This window comes from Ursus americanus, chromosome 19 (genome assembly GCF_024610735.1).
Source record: "Ursus americanus isolate L20-20 chromosome 19, mUrsAme1.1.p, whole genome shotgun sequence".
NCBI classification, from domain to species: Eukaryota; Metazoa; Chordata; class Mammalia; order Carnivora; family Ursidae; genus Ursus; species Ursus americanus.
Window position 1 is genome coordinate 55,753,994 of NC_142145.1, and position 21,758 is coordinate 55,775,751.

The 21,758-nt window shown below is 49.0% G+C and overlaps 1 protein-coding gene across 4 annotated transcripts in view; it reads left to right on the forward strand.

The window, feature by feature from the left end:
- Nucleotides 1–19,245, forward strand: part of MTCL1 (microtubule crosslinking factor 1) — a 128,061-nt gene extending 108,816 nt beyond the window's left edge. For 3 of the 4 annotated variants that reach the window (XR_015727798.1, XR_015727797.1, XR_015727799.1), the window contains 3 exons: nucleotides 3,676–5,215; nucleotides 10,746–13,654; nucleotides 18,833–19,245. Coding sequence is in view for 1 of the 4 variants with exons in the window: in XM_087869971.1 (XP_087726097.1) it covers nucleotides 3,676–5,215; nucleotides 10,746–10,940 (1,735 nt within the window). In the remaining 3 variants the exon portion in view is untranslated. Of the gene's footprint in view, nucleotides 1–3,675; nucleotides 5,216–10,745; nucleotides 14,349–18,832 lie in introns of those variants that run through there. The other variant, XM_087869971.1, reaches the window with a different exon arrangement.
- The last annotated feature ends 2,513 nt before the right edge of the window (nucleotides 19,246–21,758 follow it).

Genomic DNA, 21,758 nt, shown 5'->3' on the forward strand with positions numbered 1-21,758 from the left:
AAAAATACACAGCGGAGCGGAAGGATTTCCTGTACACAGTCCCCCCACCACCCACCCCCCACACATGCTTTTTCCTTACAGATGATCACATGCTGTTTCCACCACAGGAAACTTCTCCTCAGGGCAATTCGCTGTTTCCAGATCTCCTCGTCCCTGGTTTTCCTATTGAACTTCAAGTCCGTGAATTACTGTGTCCTGCCCATTTTGCCCTGTATCGGGTTCATCCACAACCACCCAAAATGCCTGTGGTGCGCTGCTGGCCTTCAGGCTGTCTTGTCTGGTTGTTCTCAGACAGTCCGGGGCCGCGTTCAAGAACTAGAGCCTGGTGTCAGAGCACATCTGCCTCTCGCTAGCCGTGTGCCCTGGGGTGACTTAGGTAATAACTACCTTGTGCCTCAGTTTCCTCATCTGTAAACAGAAGGAATTTCCATTTCTTTACAGCTTTAATGTGTTACTACACATGAAACAGCAACGCCCGACACAGAGGGAACAGGCAGCAAAGTTTAGCTCTCTTCACAGAGCTCTTCCCTGCATAGTAGCTCTTATTTTTTATCTCTTTTTTTTTTAAGTTTATTTATTTTTTTTGGTGATCTCTGCACCCAACGTGTGGCTCGATCTCACAATCCTGAGATCAAGAGTCGTACACTCCACCGACTGAGCCAGCCAGGCGCCTCCTATTTTTTATATTTGTTGCTGCTATTAATTTCAAAAGTCATCCATATTTTAAAAAGTTAATCTTAAATTAAAACTTAAATATCACAATATCAGAAATATTATTAAAACTTACATATCAGCAGCGCCTGGGTGGCTCAGTGGGTTAAGCGTCTGCCTTCAGCTCAGGTCATGATCTCGGGGTCCTGGGATCGGGCTCTGCATCGGGCTCTGCGCTCGGTGGGGAGCCTGCTTCTCCTCTCCCTCTGCCCCTCTGCCCACTTGTGTTCTCTCTATCTCACGCTCTCTCAAATGAATGAATAAAATCTTAAAAGAAACCTTACATATCAAAATGTCCGAGGTATGAAAGTACATGTGTTGTCCGCACCATCCCCTTCTCCCTCTTGCTTCTAGCAGTTTCCTGTCTTCCCTCCGTACTTTTTCTTCTGTGCGCCTTCACACACTGGCACGTTTCAGATGTGTCCTGGTTTTGTATCTGTTTCACGTTGGCCACTGCTAAGGCTGCTGTGTCCCCTTTCTCTGCCCACATCACCTCCGTTCCACGAAATCCATCCAAGCCCTGGAGGTGGAAAGGCCCCACACAGGCGCACTGGCTTAACTCTGAGGATAGTTCCTCCATGAGCAGCAACGGGTCTTAGACAAGCCGTGTCCAAGAAATGCAGAAAGAGTTGGGGTTTCAGTACCTACAGAGCACTTCCAGCCCCCAGTGAACAGCATTCTGAAGCTCATTTTTTTTTTTTTAAGATTTTATTTATTTGACATAGAGAAAGAAAGAGAGTACAAGCAGGGGGAGCAACAGAGGGAGAGGGAGAAGCAGACTCCCCGCCGAGCAGGGAGCCTGATGCGGGGCTGGATCCCAGGACCCTGAGATCATGACCTGAGCAGAAGGCAGATGCTTAACCCACTGAGCCACCCAGGCACCTGAAGCTCATTATTAATTCAGCAGCTCCTTGACTTGGCCAGAGGCAAGAAGAGAAAAATCACGCTTGCCAGAAAGCTTCATACCCATGATAAACTGACCCATCCCTTCTATTTCTTTTTATTTTCAGTGCTAGTTGTAGCCAGCTTTCGGTTATTCATCGGGCCATGGGAGAGTTTGTAGATTATTTCTAAACAGAAAATATCACTAACTCTTGCCCCTAGTGAGAAATAACAAGATCAAAGGCCTACTGGTACCATTTGTAGCCTGTTCTCTTTTACCCCAGAGTGGCGACCACAAGAGCATGTGTCCCCAGGGTGAGGGTAAAGGCGCCCAGAGTTTTGCCGGTTCTGTGGGCCAATCCATGTGGTACACAGACCCCAATTCTGGCCTCACCGTCATTAATGGTTTCTGCAGTGGCGTGACCCATGTACTGTCCATCTGGGACCTGTTTGGCAGCACCTGTGCTGGTCTGAAACCCTAGGTATTTAACCTTCTGTTTGGGGTGTGCAGATATAAATATGTCCTATGAGAAAGTGGTCTAGTTGCAGAGACCGTGAGTCTGCATATGCCCCGCCTCCCCGTCCACCCCAATAAGAGGGTTTTCTGGCCAGAGGGTCCCGGCCTGAGCCTCCTTCCTGGCCGCCCCTGCTTTGCCCTGGGTGGGTTGACTAGCTGCCTGAGCACTCCAGCAACCTCCTGTCTTAGCATTTTGGAATCCCCAGCCCCTCATACGGTGCCTGTGCTGGCCTATAGGAGGCAGTCAGGACTTTAATACCAAATAGAAATATATTGGACGAAAGCACTAGTGTGTACGGCAGAATCTGCACCCAAACCACATCCACCAGGCAGCACTTACCCCGACCTGGCTGTTCCTTTAGCTCACCCTCTTCGCCCTCCCATGGGTTTGTGTGTCTGCAGGCGTCTTCCTCTTGCCCAGGAATACAGGAGGAGCAAGAACACGGAACAGGCTGCGCTGTACAGGAGAGAGCGGGGGGAGGGGAGAGCCGAGCCCTGTTGGTGGATTTCGACAGGGCCGGATGGAGTTTCTGTTTGAAGTCGTATTTGGAAATTACATGCCCACCCGTCACACCTTCCACGTCCCTCCTTTGCTCCACATCTTCCATTTGGCCTCTGGAGATGACAGTTGGTACAGTTGACCCCCGAACAACACGGATTGAACCACACAGGTCCACTTAGATGTGGATTTTTTCCAGTAAATACAGTACAGTACTGTAAATGTATTTTCTCTTCCTTATGGTTTTCTTAATAACATTTTCTTTCATTAGCTTATTTTATTACAAGAATACAGTATTTAATACATATACAAAATATGTGTTAATAGACTTTATCTTATCGACAGGGCTTTCGTTCAACAGTAGGCTATTAGTAGCTAAGTTTGGGGGAGTCAGAAATTGTACATGGATTTTCAACTGCATGGGGGTCAGACCCCCTAACCCCTGTGTTGTTCAGGGGTCAGCTGTACTTCACTAGACGTTCATCCAATGAGGATGAGGCTGGCGGCTGAACAGGACTTCAGATTATAGCTGTGATGTTGTGCTACCCACCCCTCCTCGGATACCATTCACTGGTTTGGGAACAGGATGGGGTTGTGTTCCCGTCAGTCGCACGAGCACCTGCCACAGTGCCTGGAACTCAGGAAACTCCTAGTAGGTGAAGAATTGCAGGCACTCGTCAGCCAGGTGTCCTTCCTATGGAGCATCCAAAGGCCAAAATAAAAACATTCCAAGGTGGGTTTGGAGCCTAGCTCTGACCACCCCAGAGCCCAGCCTTCTGCTTGTTTCCATAGTATTTCAGGGCCGCCTGTATTACATTCTGACTCATACAAGGCTCCCAGAACAATTCCAGAGCCATTAAAAGTCCAGTGAACATCCAAGGGGCTGCTTGGGAGCGGAGAACATCAAGCGACTAGAAGGTGTTCCAATAGTCGTGGCGGAGACTGACGCACGACGGGCACCTCTCCTGTGGGCAGGACGCGCGTGCTGCGCTGGGTAAGGGGTGGCAGGTGAGCACACTTCCTGGCCGGCAGGCAGCTGACACCCTCTTCTCTCCCCCTTTCCCAGGGCTGTGTCTGTGTCCTCCATGTCTGAGTTCCAGCGTCTGATGGACGTCTCTCCCTTCCTGCCGGAGAAGGGCCTGCCGGCTGCCAGCAGCAAGGAGGACGTCACCCCGCCCCTGTCTCCTGACGACCTGAAGTACATCGAGGAGTTCAACAGCAAGAGCTGGGACGAGAGGCCCCCAGAGCCCTGGGCAGACAGGACCGAGGGGGGGCTGGCAGGGAGCGAGGCCACTGCCGAGCCTTTCCCTGACTCCTCCTGGTACCTCACCACGAGTGTCACCATGACCACGGACACCATGACCAGCCCAGAGCACTGCCAGAAGCAGCCCCTGCGGAGCCACGTGTGCGCCGAGCAGGCTGGAGTGCGGGTGCTGCACAGCCCGCCCACCGTGCGCAGGGTGGACAGCATCGTGGTGGTAGGGGGTGAGGGCAAAGGCCGGTCGGAGCCTGAGTGCCCGTTTCCCACAAGCAGAGCCAGGGGGGGCACTGGAGACACAAAGGGGGGTCCTTCAGAACATGTGCTTAGCAGGTGGCCTTGTGCCCCCTCCAGACACCCCCGAGACTATGTGGAGGGAGCGCTGCGGCCCCTCGAAAGCGCCCTCTGCACGCCCCTGGGGTTTGCCTCCCCACTACACAGCCTGCAGATGTCCAAGAACATGAGTGATGACATGAAGGAGGTGGCCTTCTCTGTCAGGAACGCCATATGCTCTGGTCCCCCCAAGCCTCCACTCAAGGACATGGCCTGCCAGACCAATGGGTCCCGGACAACAGGGACACAGACCGTCCAGACCATCAACATTGGCCTGCAGACCGAAGCCCTGCGTGGCAGCGCCATCACCAGCAGCCCCCACAAGTGTCTCACGCCAAAGGCAGGGGGTGGTGCCACGCCCGCATCGTCTCCTTCCCGAGGCCTTAGGAGCAGGCAGGTAGCCCCTGCCATCGAGAAGGTGCAGGCCAAGTTTGAACGCACATGCTGCTCCCCCAAGTACGGGTCTCCCAAGCTGCAGAGGAAGCCCCTCCCCAAAGCTGAGCAGCCAAATAGCAGGACCTCCCTGGGGCTGGCCCCAAAGGGTTGCAGCGAGTCAGCCTGGGCTCGCTCTACCACCACGAGAGAGAGCCCTGTGCACACCGCCATCAACGATGGCCTCTCCAGCCTCTTCAACATCATCGACCATAGCCCCGTGGTGCAGGACCCCTTCCAGAAGGGGACGCGGGCCGGGAGTCGGTCTCGCTCAGCAGAACCTCGGCCGGAGCTGGGCCCAGGCCAGGAAACTGGCCCCAGTTCCCGGGGACGGTCCCCCAGCCCCATCGGGGCTGGCTCAGAGACGTGGAGGGAGGATGGGGGAGAGGGCACGCCCTTGAGGCAGGACTTATCCGCTCCCCCTGGTTACACGCTCACTGAGAACGTAGCCCGGATCCTGAACAAGAAGCTGTTGGAGCATGCCTTAAAGGAGGAGAGGAGGCAGGCCCCCCACGGGCCCCCAGGTCTTACCAGTGACAGCCACATGGGAGAAACAGTCAAAGCTGAACCAGGGTCCATCGAGGTAATAAGGCTGAGTATTCTAACCCTCACCCCACCAGCTCTTCTGTTTAGATGCCAGGAAAATATGTGTCAACCTGGGGTTTTGCTAGGTCATCTGATTTCAAGAATCCTTATCCATAATAGGTTCTTGTGAGCTGGGAAGGTACAGGGTTTATGGGAGAATGGAATAGGCAGAAACAAGCCCTGACCTACTCCTAAAGAAAAGTTCATATTATTGTCCTCAGTGATCTTTTCTTGAAGATGCAGCTCAGGGTTTGGCTCAGGTTCTCTGGTCTGGTTGTAGGTGATTGCTGCTTGGCTGTCTGGGCCTTTCACTTCATAATTCGCCCTCTTCCCGTGTGAATCTGTGTCCTAGAAATGTGTGTGTGTGAAGTGTGTGAGAGTCACTCAGGGCTCTGCGTGCTCGAGATCTTTATCCGGGACAACACAACGGAGCGGGTGTGATAGCGTGGATACTAGAACATTCTCCGTCAGGAACGTACCAGAAGGTCTAGATTCCAGTGCGGGCTTCAGTACACACTAGCAGTCCTCTGTCTCCCAAATCCCGTGCCCTCTGCTACCACGAATCTCCCTGGAGGTAAAACCAGGCGAGACAGATGGATAAGATCAAAAGCCTGCCTTCAAACGATGTGATTACTACTATTATCCCCCTCACATCTCTCATATTATCATCACACTATATAGGACCACACATCCTGGCCCCTGTTATCATTATGCGATTATTATTATATCCCCCTTGACATTATTCACCAATGGGTCAGCCTTGAATTTTGTTCTCACACGTTTCCACATGAAGTATGTCCATAGCACAGCACTTTAAAAACAATCCGTGTTTCCACTTCAGGAATGAGCAAAACAAAACAAAGCCCGACATGCTGGGAGCGAAAGGGTGGGGCTGCGGGCCTGGTGCGGTGAGGCTGTGCTCGGTCCCCACCTCCGTCAGACACTGGTCAGCCGGGGATCCCACGTGCAGACTGGAGGGTGAGGCCAACTCACCACTAGCCTAGATGGACAGACTCCACACCCGGGGCATCCAGATACCCATAACCATTCTCCAGGCAGCTCCTGCAGGTGGCAAGGGTCAGAGAGGAGAGACATACGCTCGCCGGGCTGCGGCCCTGCTCTGCCACCGTGGCCCAGGCAGCGCTGGCTTCACAGGTAGGGAGACATGGCAGGTGTGTTTCCACATTTCCCTGGTGGGGGGAACCAGGGGCTCCCAGTTTAACCCACCAAGGAGTAGTCAATTCAAAATATAGAGTTTAAAGCTGAAATAGGTCAAACCATGTTGAAATTGCCAGTGACCTGCAGAAAATGGCAATTGCCATTTCATTCAACCTAATATTGATAGTATATTGGCCACGTTCCGAACATACACATCTCTGTGATAAAGTTGTTTACGTGCTCTGAGAAGACCAAATACCATGGCTGAGTGTTCTCGGGTGACAGATGGTGTCTTCTGCGGGCTTCTGTTACCCCCCTCCCTCCAGGGGCCTGAGGTAAGTGACTCAGTACTGCAGAGGGCTTATTTGTGTGAATGCCCTACCTTCTTAGGGCTCTGGAGGAATCAGTTGAAATGAGGACTCTGTCCCAAAGCATTAACTGGCTGTGTCTGCAATGTCCATTTAATATTAGAAACTAAGGAGAAATTAATGTTTAGGAACCAAAAAGGGCTTTGAGTTACAGTGACTGCTCCAGGCAATCTATGATAGTAGAAAGACAACCGCTTAATGGCTAAATCACAGCTCTAAGACATGAAGATGGTTTTATCAGAACGGAGCTATGCCTGTCCCCCTGCCACTTGGGTCCTCTATAAAGTGTCTGAGTAGATTTTCTTCTCACTGAGTGTGTTCGCTACCAAAGACATGATTGGCCAAGTTCAGGGATTCAGGACCTGCGCGGAGCACTCACTGGCAGAGACTGAACGTTGTGGGCTCTTTTTTCCTTTTCTGTTGGAATTTTGCTTGTTCTAGATTCCAGGTCTTCCTCGTCTAAACTGACTTCCTATATTAGGCCCATTGGAAACCCCTCCCCATCACTCCATAAATTATGTAGTAAGTAATTCTGGGTTTCCATTCCAAAATCACCAGGACTAATACTGATTATCCAGCCTGCACTGAGCGCCTGGCTGTGGATCCTTCCCTGAATGTTCCCTCGGAGGCCTGGACATGGGCCTCCCTGGTGGGGGCACAACAGGAAATCTCCCTTGTCTTTTCTCCATCCTGCCCCATGGCTATATTTATCCTCTTTTTCTCTTGTAAAGCTGGTGCTACAGCTCTACCCTGCGGGGAAGCTAAGAGGGGAGTTGTGGTGTAAGGAAAAGAATATTCTGGAAATGCAGTGCTACTCTTTACTCCCTTGTCTAGTGGAAAATACAAGGGGAAATTTTTAGCGTAAGCAGTGGCCACGTGATCCTTGTGACTAAAACAGACCATTTAATCCTCTGTTTCAAGTACAACAGTCATGTGACTTCCATCTCTATGCACCCCAAAGGCTTTCTGAAATGTGAAATGCTAAAGGGCAAATCAGGGAAGAACAGAAAGCAGAAGGGAGAGGTCTGTTACTGTTCTGTCGTGAGGGTCCTTCCGTGCTCCGAACTGCCTGGACCCACGCAGAGAGAGGCCCGTGTACCTGCAAGCACACCTGCCCTCTTCTGCAGGCCTCACGTTTCTCCTGGTAGCTGTCCCTGGAACTGCCACCAGGCTTGTTGACTTTAAACCTTTACTGTTCCTCTGTTTTAAAAAATACTTTCCAACCTACTTGCTTTTCTTTTCTTTCTCTGTCTGTTCTGTCCAGAACCAAACTGTCTTACTAACTGCCCCCTGGGGACTCTAGCCCTGCCTGCCTCACGCCGTAAGTGCTCTCTACCTTCTTTGCACACCATCTGGAAAGGTCCTCTGTGTAATTTGGGGTTGGTATCTGACACTCAGAAACAAGGCCGATCATGCCAGCTAGATCTGCCTTGTCCATGGAGCCTGCTGCCTGCCTGCAGTAGCCTGGAGTCCGTCTTCAGGGTCAGATCGGCAGGCCTAGACTTCCCAGTTGCTCCACGGAGTAGCGAGTGCTCACTGTGAAGAAATCCTGCTGAGATTTCCGCTCTCTGCTTTCAGAGGGGTAAAGGGATATTGGCCAGAGAGGGGACTGTCTCGGGCACAGAGGCCTGGTTTGTGGGGGTCTGAGAGCCGCGTGTTTTCCCAGTCTGCCTGCACCTGCTCACTGGTATTCTGGAAACACATGCACACCACCAGATACTATAATGAGGTGTGAGCTTAACACGATGAGGCTTTTCTCTCTTTTTCAACAGCCGCACCAGAAGGAATAAATCCAAATGTATCTTGTCCTTCCAGGTGACCACCATAGGTGACATAGCGACTGCTCAATAAATATTTGTTGGATGAATCAACAACAAAGCCATCCCTTGTTCCAAAAAACAGCCTCAGAATTGCCGTCTGAGCCCGAACTGAGGCGTGTGAAAAAAGACCAACTTACTGTTTGATCGAGAGTTAGTCACCCACCCACCTCACCCACTGGTCTTAACTCGGAGTGCTAAATACAGAAACATGGTTGGCTCTCAAAGACGAAAAAGGTGCTCGCAAGATAAAATGACCACACAGCCTCTTGCAGTAGCCTCTCTGGGAAGGACAAGATCGTTTGCTTGTCTGTGCTGGTGTGTTACTGAGGGAAAAGTTGGTCCTTAAACCCATGGTCACACATTTCTTCCTACCCGGGTTCACATAGGGAAGAGGTGGCGCCCCGCTGTCTGATCAGAAGCCTGTCCTGGTTCCGCAGCGGCCAGGTGGAAAGGGGCTGCAATGGTGTGGGAAAAAGAACCATGGCAGCAGCCATCCCAGCATTCAACACACCTGCCCCACATGTAACACACTCATACACAGCGCGTGCAGCACACGACACACACGCACAAGATGACCCACAACGCACACGCGCACAGCATAGCCTCATACGCGGCACATACAACACTTCTACACAACATGATGTCACACATACACAACGCACTTACACCCTACACGACACAACACCTAAATCTTACAATACCAGGAGCAGAGACAGAAAAAGACAAAGCGGTGGCGGATTTCCGGAGCCCCGCATCTCCAGCGCATGCGCACCCGCGGGCTGAGGTGAGGGGGCACAGCTCACCCTGCCTAGTTTGCCTTTCAGCTATTTCAGGCCGGGCCTCGTGGGCGAGGGCTTCCTGGTTGCCATGGTTCCCATCAGGGGAGTGCTTTGCTCAAGGCTTCCCCATCCTCTGCTATGACGCGCAGTCACCAAGAGGCAGGGGACGGTTAGGAGTAGTCTCCAGTGTTCATGCCATTTTCCGCGGGGACCACCTCACTCCATCACTCTTCCAGAAGCACCGAGCCCAAGCCGGGGCTCCGCCTTCCCTCTTCTCCTCCCTCCTCCCATTGCCCATCGACACAGCCCACCGTCTTCTCTCTGCTGTCACTCCCTGCTCCGCAGACCAAACCGTCCTCATCCTGGCCTCTGCGCTTGCTGGTCCCGTCTCTGTCAGTCGTCCGCCGCCCTTCCTGACGGGCTCTGAGCGCCTGTGTCCTCTGTCATTCTTCATTGCAGTGGCTTACCATCTCAGCTTTTCTTGTTTGTCACTTGGGCGGCCGGGTTCCGCCCCGTGGAACTCACCGTTCCCTCACGCCCCCACAGCTCCTCTGCACCGGCATGCTCCCAAGTGTGGGCATCCTCGTTTCCTGTGCTGCACACTAGGGAGCTCGACACTCCTACCACCAGAAAAGGAGCGCGGGCCCTTGGGAAGAAGTATGGTAGGTGGTTGGCCCCCTGGTTGAATGTGTGGTGCCCAATCTGTTCTCAGAAGGCGTAGGATGACTTAACAGAAGCACAAGCACACTCTGATTCCACTTTTTAAAATGCTGCAGCAAGGAAGAGTCATTAAAGAAAACTAGACCGAAGTTAAAATTTCTGCCTGCAGCATTTTTTCCATGTCGTGGGAGTTTGTTTAACCCACTGCCACTCAGCTCGGAATAAGCAGTAGCAGAGTTCGTTTTAAGGTGAGTCTTGTTGCTAATGCAGCTGGATAAATCATCGGTCTCTTCATGGGCCTCCAACAGACCAAAGCAGAGGGAGGCTGGCCTCTTCCGGCCGGGTCACTGTGGTTAGCAGATCATTCAGGATGGCCAAAAGGATGGGGTCAGCTGGGTTGGGATATGACCAGGTGGCCTGTGGCTCTCCCCCCCCCCCATAGGCTCCAGCCCAATTCTGAAGATGCTGCGTAAACATCTCCATCTCACGCCACTGCCATATCTTGATCATGATTTGCTATCTTCTCATTCCTGTGTCACTGACCATCCGCGTGGAATTTTTCACTTACCATCTTAAGTTATTCTCCCTGAACAAAATATAAATTAACATTCTGAAGTTGACCCTAATTCATTGCACTGAACTCAAGTCTGTTGAGAAGTGTGTTTGGGGAGAGTCACCCCTCCCCCCCCCAAGAGGAACTGTCGGTCCGAGTAACCCTGTCTTTCTCTTTCTCGGCTTTGAAGGAACTACCTTGTTCCGCACTAGCTCCATCCCTAGAACCCTGCTTCTCCAGGCCCGAGAGACCAGCAAACCGTCGCCCTCCGTCCCGTTGGGCCTCACATTCCCCCACTGCCTCACCGGCTCAATCACCCGGAGACCCAGCCTCATTGGAGGAGCTCGGCGACGAGGAGCCACCAGGGGAGAAGACACACCTGTGACGAGTGCAAGTTTGCATGGATTATCGGGGAATAATTCCCTGTAATTTGCATAACCACACCGTGGTCATCTACCAAGCTCCGCCCACAAGGAGAGATCTAGCTTTCCCAAGGTCAAAGAATGTTTTTTAAAAAACACACAGCTGCTGAATGTCCAACCTGTGAACCTGAGATGTTTCTAGAAAGAAACCGTAAACGTGCCTGTAATAACTTAATTTTTTTCATAGCTCAGAAAACTATTTTTGTCTCCATCTTTTTTACACACAGTATATTAAACAAAAAAGCTAGATAAGATATAAATAAATTTAAAAAATAAAAGTTTTAAAGATGTACATTTTAAGAGATTCTGAACACCCTTGCTCTCAATACTGACTGCCTCTCTGTTAAATTTGCACTGTTACACTTTGGTTTGGTTTATTTCCACGCTGAATTAGAGTGTTTTAAGTTAATTTTATTTTGTCAGTGTTTTTGTTTTTTAAGAATTTTTGAAATGCTTCAGACTGTCTGATTCAGTGAACTTTTTGTAGTGAAAAAGCCATGAAGCCAGTCGACAAGACAGATATCCTCTCTATGGGAGGGGATACGCGTCCGCATTCTTGCAAAGGTACAGAGTCCTCATCTGGGCTTACCGAATTCGCTGTATAATCCACGTACTCTACTCGACTTGCACGTCTTTGGGTTTGAAGCGCTGGGGTGCATGTACATACTGCTACTGTGGTCTCACCATCGCTTAAGTGTGAGTCATCTGTCCCACCGTAATACGTTGTGAATCCCTCGTACTGTTATCGTTGTCCTCTTGCATTGAGATACAACAGCAATGGCATTTTTAAATTATTGTTAACGATGAACTGGCAATATACAGTGTTTATTCAAAATTTTCTTGTTTAAGGAAAAGCACTACAAAAAGTCAGGAGGGTACCACACTGAATCAAAGGATGGTGCCTCGGAGTCTGTATGAGACCATGATGAAGTAGAAATAAAGCCTTTACAAGATGGCGGCCTGTGCCGGGACCTCATGTTTCACTGTGCCCTGCATCCTCTTCTAAGGGTTCAAGGGACAGCTTTCCGTAGCCAGGGGAACGAGGGAAAGGGGAGGTCCTGCTGCTAACACACCTCACTGGGGGCACACTGTGAGCGCGTGGTGCGCCACCGCTTCCCTGTTCTCCATAAGAGCGTCCTGGGGCCGATGAAACGGCGACTTCGTTGTGGTTGAAAACATGGCGGGCATGGAGGTGTGAGGAAACTGTTACCCACAAGTCCAACTGTGCCGGCCTCTCTCCCTCTCCCCTGCTTGGGAAAGCAGGAGTGGCCAATCACCAAGAGGGTGCTTCCCTCCTCGGCAGATGTCACCTGGCCTGTCAGTGGGTGACAGAGTAGGGATTTATGAAGAGGTGCTGCTGCCAAAGAGCGTAAGAACTACTTCAGGACGAATATCCTTCTCTAGACTCCCTAGCAGAATAAGCTCTGTTCCCAGCATTACCACAGTTCTGCCTTTAAACTAAATATTTTCTCCCAAAATGGAAAATGCCAACTATTGTTGAGGATGTGGAGACACTGGAACCCTGGGGCACCGCTGGGGCAGCCGCTGTGGAGAACAGCATGAGGGGTCCTGAAGGGAAGCTGATCAGCGCTCCAGCAGCTGTGGTCGTAGGTCCGGAAGAACTGAAAGCTGGGACTTGAACAGCTATGTGCACACCGATGTCACAGCAGCCCGATCCACAAAGCCAACCTGCGGAAACAATCTGTCAGTCAGCGAGCGAATAAACAAGATGTGGTCTGTCCACACACTGGAATACTGTTCAGCCTTAGAAAGCCAGGAGGTTCTGGCACATACGTGCTGCCTACTACACACACCAGCCTTGAGGACGCCATGTTACGTGAAATGAGCCAATCACAAACATAACAAATAGTGTCTGGTTCCAATTCTGTGAAAGACCTAGAGTAATCAAATTCATAGATACAAAAAGTAAAATACTGGTTACCAGGTTACAAGGGGAGAGGAAAGAACAGGGAGTGCGTGTTGAATGGGTACAGTTTCTGTTCGGGATGATGAAGTTCGGGAAACGGATGGTGGTGATGGTGGCTCGACAATGTGACTGTATTTAATGCCACTGAACTCTACACTTAAAATGATTAAAATGGTGAATGTTCGTGTATATTTAATCACCGTAACAATTTTTAATGCAAAAAATACTCCGCCTAACTACTCTAGGTGCAAACTAACTAACAAGTCAACAAACCTTACTTTTGTGCCTATCCTGTGCCCATAGTAAATGCTGGAAGGTGCATTAGTGTTTCTCCAGTTGGAAGCAACCAGCCAGCAGGAAGAAGGGAAGTCGTTGGCACTCATAACTGGAAAAGTGCCAGAAGTGCAGTCACAATCCAGAGCCACCAACTCTGGACTCTGCTCCCGAGTCAGCTCCAATGGCCCCCAGCGGCTCCTATTCATTGCTCAACTCCTAGAGAAAGAAGATCTCTTACTGGTGGCTCCAGCAAAAGCCCCTGGAATCCTAAATCTCATGGGTCTCCTGTAACTCATACATCACTCCCTGAGCCAATCGCTGACAGATTTGCCCAGCAGAGGAGAACCAGGGGGCTGGCAGAATAGAGGCGAAGGTGCCTGGCGGGCAGGGAAGGCTGTGTATGACGGCGGGGCGCCCCAGCGTTACAAGGAGAGGTCTGGTCATCAGAGAGAATATACTGTCTGGTTGGAGGAGGTAAGATTCCCAAGCACTAAAGCTAAATGCAAAACTGCTGTGGTATAAATCCTAAGTACAGTAGGGCTTGAATTGGACCTCAAGGAAGAACAGGATTTTAGTGTGAAGACAGGGAGAGGTTATGGGGTTGGGAGACCAGGAGGAGCAGAGTGTGAGTTCGTGGCAGTAAGTACATCAGACGGGAGCAGTGACAGGCTCACGGGGCTGGAAGCAGAGCCTGGAATGAGCAGAACCACACCACACGGTGCCAGTGCCTTGAAAGCCAGTTTGGGAACTTCTCCGACCGTCCAATTTTCTAATAGTTGGGCGTATGTATTCTTGAGTCCATTTGTCGTGGAACTATTCCAACTCCTGCAAAAGCAAGACAATAAGTCAGATGAAATCATGTTCTAGACTCCTGTCCAAATGAATGCCTAGTGGCATACCCTGAGTGGGTAATGCTGGGCTCTGAAAGGGGAGCAGGTGCACCAGGGGCCAGCCTGCAGGGAGTGTCTGTTAATGTCTTCAGGAGCCGTCCTCAATGTGCCACTTGCTTTTATGTCCTAAAGAAAGGGGCAGAAGCAGATTCCTGGAGCCCAGCTAGCAGCCCTCACACACGGGGCCTGCCCACTGGATCAGGACCAGCACCAGCAGCCCAGAGACAGATCTCATCTAACTGTACTAGACTTAGGCTTCTTTTTTTTTTTTTTTAATATCTGTGCATTCCATGATTTTACTTTTTATTTAGTACATTTGTGTTTCAGTCTCTTTTTTTTAAAAAAAAGATTTTATTTATTTATTTGACAGACAGAGAAAGAGCGAGCACAAGCAGGGGGAAGGGGAGAGGAGAAGCAGACTCCCCACTGAGCAGGGAGCCCAGTGTGGGGCTCGATCCCAGGACCTCGGAGTCATGACCTGAGCCGAAGGCAGATGCTTAACCAACTGAGCCACCAAGGCACCCCTCAGCCTCTTTTAAAATTAAACTTGCCAAGGTTGAGCCTATTTATTTTGTTCAAAAAGTTGCTGAGAAGGACAACTATTATTTTCTATTTTCTAAGTCACTGATTTTTTTAAATTGTAAAATACCCATAACATAAAATTTACCATTTTAACCATTTTAAAGTGTGCCATTCAGGGGCCTGCACACCAACATTGTGCAGCCATCGGCATTGTCTACACCTAGGACATTTTTCAGCCCCCAGAAAGGAAATAGACGGTCAATTCCCCCAGCCATTGGCACCCATGAATCTGTTTTCAGTTGCTATGGATTTGCCTATTCAGGATATTTCATATAAATGGAGTCACATATGTAGCCCTTTCTGTCTGGCTTCTTTCACTTAGCGTGGTGTGTTCCAGGCTCAGCCACACTGTAGCACGCATGTGTCAGCTTTGTTCCTTTTATAGTTGGACACTATTGCATTGCATGGATGCACTTACGTGTTCTTTACTCATTCACCAGTTGATGGTAACATGTCTATTATTAAAACAAAAGGACATGCTTTGGTTATTTTAAGCAAACTTCGGCATTCCCCAGTTGCCCAAAGGAGGCAATTCATGAATAATTAAGACTCTCATTAATCACCCAACAGCACTGAGGCACTTTGGTGTCTTTAATTTATACATAGTTGTTTTCATAAGGCCCCCAGTACGTCTTCTGCTCACCTTGCTTGTCTTTGGTTTGCATTTAGTGCTTTCCACACCTTTCTTTGAATGCAGTGTGCACAAGAAACCAGTATAGCAAGAAATCAGGCTGAGTCATAAGCGAGCTGGCTGTTTGAATGGATCTGATGACACTGGGTCTTTAATACACCCTGGGTCTTTAATACACCCTGGGTCACTAGAGTCAGTATGGCACTGCGAGTGGAAAAATCGGGGTTTGAACTCTGATTTGAATACTTAAAGTAGTGTAACCTTGGGCCATCTCTTGAAGACTCATTTGAAAAACAGCAACAATAATACCTACTTCCCAGGCTTGTAAGGATCAAGGTTTATTGTGCTAGGAGTTGCGAACACCAGACGTGAACAGAAGAGACAAGCTCCTGCTTTTGCAGAGCTTCCGTTCTCGTGACGAGAACCCAGAGCACAGAGGTGGGAGTGTGGTGGAGAGGAACCGAAAGGCTCCCCTGGGGAGATACCCTCTGAGCAGAGGAAGGAGCAGCTGTCGGCTGCAGGCCGGTGGAGGGACTAGCTGGTACAAAGCTGGGATGAGGAGTGTGCATGCGCCAGGGGTGTTTCGGGAAGTGGAAGTCCATTGTGGCCTTGATAAGAGGGAGAGACCAGGGAGCTTGGGAGAGGCTCCGTGGCCCACAGGAAAGGATTTGGACTTTCGGTTAGGTGGGGAAAAAATCCATTGGAAGATGGTAAAAAGCAGGGGAGTTACTTTTTAGAAGGTTACTGTGATACAAGTATAAGAATGGGGCAAGGCTGGAAGGCATCCTGGTCAAAGACAGTTATGTCGACCGAGAGAAGCCATGTTGGTGACTCGGACAGCTTTCCGCTCCTGTTATTATTAACAATGTCACCACCAGGACCGCCACGTGCTGGTCGTCAAGAACCGGGCTGTAGAATCCGCTGCTGAGGATTCTGCAGGCCCCATCACCAAACTCCAGAACTGACCCTGTGGTTCAGATAAAAATTGAAGGAAGCCCTTATTTATTCTGCGGCCTCTCCGGTTGGGTCAGCAGGCCTGCCCATGGCCTCGGGCCCAGAAGAACCGGTCTTCCCTCTTAGCTCCCATCCCTTCAGGGGCAGAAAATCACACAGCAAGGTTCGTATTCCCGTGTTGTTGCATTTTATTTTGTTTTTAAGCTCTGATCCTTCATAAGGAAGTTGGCACTTCTGAGCTATTTTCCATCGTGTGTAATTTAATGTCTCCATCCTTGTCTCTGTAGGGGGCCGACTGAGGACTCCAGGCATGGGGAGGGTTGGGGAGGGCTGGGGAGGCAGTGATAGGGCCTGAACAACCTAATCTAAAAGAACAGGATAGGAACACAAGGCAAGCCGACCGTTGTTTTTCTTAGGCCAAATTCCATCCATTAGATTGAACAAACCCACTGCATGCCAATGACAGAAGCTTCTGTAACTTCCCAGTGAGCTAATAAACTTCAGCAGGGCTCCAGGACTCCAAACCTCATCATCCCTATGGTAATCCTGGAGCAATTCATCATTCATCAACCCATGGCCAGCAGTGGGCCCCTTTAAATTCACTTTTAGCCGACTGAAATAAAAACAAAGCCCTGAAGATATTCTGATGGAATAGGCACACCTAGAAATAGCTCATGGAATTCTAAATTCTAAATCCCAAATTTCTGGAGTATGATTGAGCAATTATCTATAAAACTGTTTATACTTTTTGAATCATTTCACCTAGGGGAATTTACCCCCAAATAACCCCAATGAAATCAATGTAATTTGTAAAATAGATTTCATGGCAGCACAAATTATACAGTGAAATTTAGAAACGGGCTCATAAGTTATGGTCTATCAACAGGTTTGAATACTATGCTCATTCGTGTAAAAAACAGTCTTAATGACCAAGGACTGGGCTAGGCCTGGGGATATACAAACATAAATGTGACCGGTCTGCTCCCAAGAGGCTCATGACCAGGTCAGGGGTGTCCAATTTCCTTGGTTCAAATCCTGCTCCATTACTTTCTAACCAGACACCCTTGGGAAAGTTACCTATGACCTCTGAGCCTGTTTCCTCATATGAAAAATAAAAAGAATAATAGTAATCACCTAATAGGAAAGTTAGGAGGATAATGCTTATTAAGCACCTAGAATAGTGCCTGCCACTAGGTTTTGTTAAATAAAATAAATAAATAAATATATATATATATATATATATATATATATATATATATAAATGTCACATTTTCGTACAATATAATATGTGTCATAATAGCATATGTAAGTGGAGAATGAGCCCATTGAAGGGATTAGTTCTGCCTGGGGCAATGGTCTAGGAGGACGGCAGGCTTATCTGTTTGGTAAGAGTCTTCAAGGATGCATAAGGTTTCTCCAGGTGGAAATAGTGAGGGAAGGGAGAGAGTGAGAAGAACTTTAAGAAGTACTATCAAAGTTATGCATGTAATACTCCTTTTGGATTTTCCAAGATAGATTCAAAATTATTTTCAATGACTTTTGTATATTGAACTGGTATGTTTATCTAATGTGATGCCATGCTAAACTCTATTGGAAAGAAAACCAAGATGAGAAAATCTGTTCATCTATCCTGACCCTCAGGACACTGCCATCCATCCCAATATAGTCCTCCCAGAGTAAGGACTGCCCTTGTAGGAATGCCAGTTACTCCTTCTTGGGCATCTTCTATGGCATTTTGTAGAAGGAGTCACTTTTACTCTTGTCCACTAGAAGACTCTCAATGATGGCATTCCTCATGATGCCAGCAGCCTCATCTACTCTGTCTTATCATGAGTTCATGCCTGTGGACCTGTGAGTTAGACTTTGGACTGTACCAGTGTTCTCAAGGTAGTGCTAATAAAAAAGAAGCTAGATGTGAATGTGGTTGTGTCCATCATGAGAGTTCTTCGTGAATATTCCATGTACTCCTGAGCACATAATAAAATAGCTCCTCCCACCCCGTTGCAAGTTGGGTTTGGCTCTCTGCCAATGAATTGTGGATAAAAAGCAATAGGTGTCACTTCCTGCTGGAAGTTTTAAGAGCCAGTAAGTACACCACTTACCTTGTACCTTGGCAGCTGTGGAAGTCTGTGTCCATCCAGCTGGCCTCCGAGTGACTGTCATACACGGGCCCACTTTAAATATGTAGCATGAGGGACAAAGAAGACCTTGTGTTAAGCCAGTGAAATTTGGGAATTGTTCATTAATGTAGCATGCCTTAGCCCAACCTGACTCAAAAAACTGTCCAAAAAATTGTAAATATATGTATGAATCATGTGAAGAAATCCAAACAGGAGATCAAATTTCCACAGCATAGAGAAGCGCTACTTCATGTTAACAAGACGTAAGAGAAGTTAAAGTTGTGCAAACAGTTATTAATTTTCTTATTGAATTCTTCAAATTCAGAATGAGAGAAATTTCCAGTTCCTTTAGCCAAGAAGATAGATGAAGGCAGAACTGTGCTTATTACAGGACTAATTGACTACATGTAGGAAGCAGAACCGGAAGGGCCAACTATCCCACCATGCTGCTTCCTGCTCCTTTTCTTCTTCCTAGCTTCCCTTGCTGTCGGAGCTCCTCCCTTGAGCCAGCCAGCTGAGACAAAGGTGAGTAGTGATTGTCCCAGGGAATTACAAGTACAGGTTGGAAGAGAACTTAAGAGCATCCTGACCAAGCCCTTACGTGTTAAGTAACGAAAGAATGCAACCATTTTCTGGGGGTGCTTTCCCTGTAACTTAGCCCAGCAGTCTCTACTGGGCTGCGTTTGAGAATCACCCGGAGTAACTTAAGGCCTTTCCCCCAAACCACATAAATCGGACTCCTGTGGGTGTGGCCAGCTGTATATTTTAGATGTTTCCCTGGTGGTTCTGTGCAGCCCGAATCAAGAACCACCAGTAGAGAATTTCTTAACCTAGTGGTTCCCAAATGTCTTTGCACACTAGAATCACCCGGGGCTTAGAAAATAAAAAAATAAAATAAAATAATAAAATAAAATAAAATAAAATAAAATAAAATAAAATAAAATAAAATAAATAAAGCCTTGTCTCTCCCAGACTTACTGATACACTTGCTCTGGGGTGAGACCTGGGGGTCACGAATTTTTAAAGAATTAATCCCCATCAGAATTAATTCTGTTTTACAGCACAGTTGGAGAGCCACAGTCTTAACAACATTTAAGAGTTTCAGGTCTAGCCAGCCAGGCGTGGACACAAATCCTGACTCCACCACAATATGTGGCTGCGGGCATGGTCCTAACCCTCTCTGGAGTTCGGCTTTTCCGTTCCGGAAAGTAGGAATGACCACAGCTGCCTCATAAGGTGGCTGTGAGGACTGAAGCAGTGGGTCAGCACTCTGTCCTGCGATAACTGCTCAAGAAACAGAAGCGAGTATCATCTCATTTCATTCTCTCGATTATCTTGTAAATCACGTCCTAACCTCATAGCTAAAGGAACTGAGGATCAGAAAAGTCGTTGGTTGCCTCAAGGTTACACGGTAATAATTGACAAAGCGTGACTCATCCGAAGCCTTTACTGTACAGAAGCTTGCAGCTGCCTCAGACCCACCCCGTTCCCCACCCTGCCCGGGGTTCGCACATGGGGCCAGGCCGCCATGTTGAAGTGACCCTGCTATGGTACACATTTAGGTGGTCCGGTGGACCTGGGCCCAACTCAGCTCACCTGCTTCTGCCCTGGAGCTTGAGACTAAGTCATGTCTTAAATTTCATTGACTTCATCCCTTTTCAAGATTGTAACATAGCATCAGTTGACCTATTTGACCAGAATCCTTTTCTCAATGTGATCACAAAAAGTAATGGTTACTCACAACTGTTTCTTGTATTAATATGGTACCCTTTCTAAAGGGATCATGGCCTATTAAACCCTCACATAACACCTTATACAGAAGGATGAACTTGGGCACTGGGGACACATTATTTATATTTGCTTCACAGATTCTAGAGAAGGCAGGGAAATTGTCCAAGGCACTTCTACATCGAAGAACGTAATCCTTTGAAGGGGAAGTATAGAACCACAGAACTAGATGGGGCTCTCAGCACCCTCAAATATGACCACAGGTTTACTTTGTTTACTTAAAATATGTGTTCATCCCCAGGGAGGCCAGTGCCCTGTCCCAGGTGCCCTCCCACCCCAACCTGCCGTGTGAGCAAAACCATGACTTTGGTGGGGGAGGGGCGGTACAAGGGCTGGCTGGGGTGGGGGGAGGAGACAAGGCTGCTTAGCCCATCTCCTCTCATCTCTATTATCCTCTCACCCCTTCATTTCGATAGGAACAATTGACTTTTCACTGCTATGGGGCATGAAGAGAGTTTCAAGAATTTTCCTAGTCCCCATTCAACTAGAATGAAGCCCCAAAGTCACTCCTCTGCAAGATTCCGGAGCAGCCACAGCTTTCTAAGGCAGAATTTACTCCTATGGGCTCTGGGGCTACAGGGTTGTGGGGTCACTTGTGCTGGCAATTTCGATGCCCCAAGAAAACAGAGAGGATTTCTGAGTATGGAAAGCCACTCTTCTCTCGGCCACAGAAGGGGACCTCTCCAGTCACTTGTTGCCTTGTTGGCTATACCTCGGTCCTGAAGGAGGTTATTTCCAGGCCATACTGGTTAAAGCAAAACCTCAAAATAACAAGGCAGGAACATCTTCCCCCTGAGAACACTGTGTCCTCAAAGGTCAAGTTCAAATTGAATTTAATTCTCAGAGCCACTAAAGATCTTTTCTAAATTTACCCTGACCCACTTAGGGGAGGAGCCAGGACCAAGCAGCTTTTTTTTTTTTAATGAAATTTGGGACACTATACTCAAGGTACTGATGCCCCATAAAGCATCCAGTGGCCGCTTTGGAGATTGGATCCAACATTAACTCGCGGCCTGGGAGACCAGATGGGCCGCAAACTGCTTCCGTGGCGGTCAAGGCGAGGGCTGGGTCCGCACCTGTGCGCAGTAGCGCCAGCGGAGCTGCAGGCAGGATGGTGACGTGGGCGAGCGGCTGGGGATGTGCAGGACACGCCTGGTTGCCTAGCAACACCTCGCAGGCCTCACTCGTGAGCATCAGTAGCGGCATCTGGTGAGCACAGGACTCTGGCATTTTGACAAAATGGGCTGAAATGGTAAAATGGGTTCTAAGTCACTGCTCCAGGTGGGGGATAGAGCGGATGGGGCATGTGCTTTGGAGGCCAGAAACTTACCTCTTCTTCTGCGTTTAGAATGACCTGATCTGCTTTCCCCCTGGGCAAGAGCACACCTCATGTGGCGCAGCCCAGCAGGTGGCTGTGCACTCGCCAAGGAAGGCTGGTTTATACTTCCAGCTTCCTGCAGCCTAATTTTGCTCTGCCAATTGCAGTGAGGTGAAAGCCAAAGGGACCTATTCCTGGCCTCCTTGGAACCCTGAATTAAGGCAGCGTGGCTTTGCAGGTGCACTGGGTTGTGAGCCCCATGCAGGTAGGTGTTCTCTTCCTTGTAACTTCACAG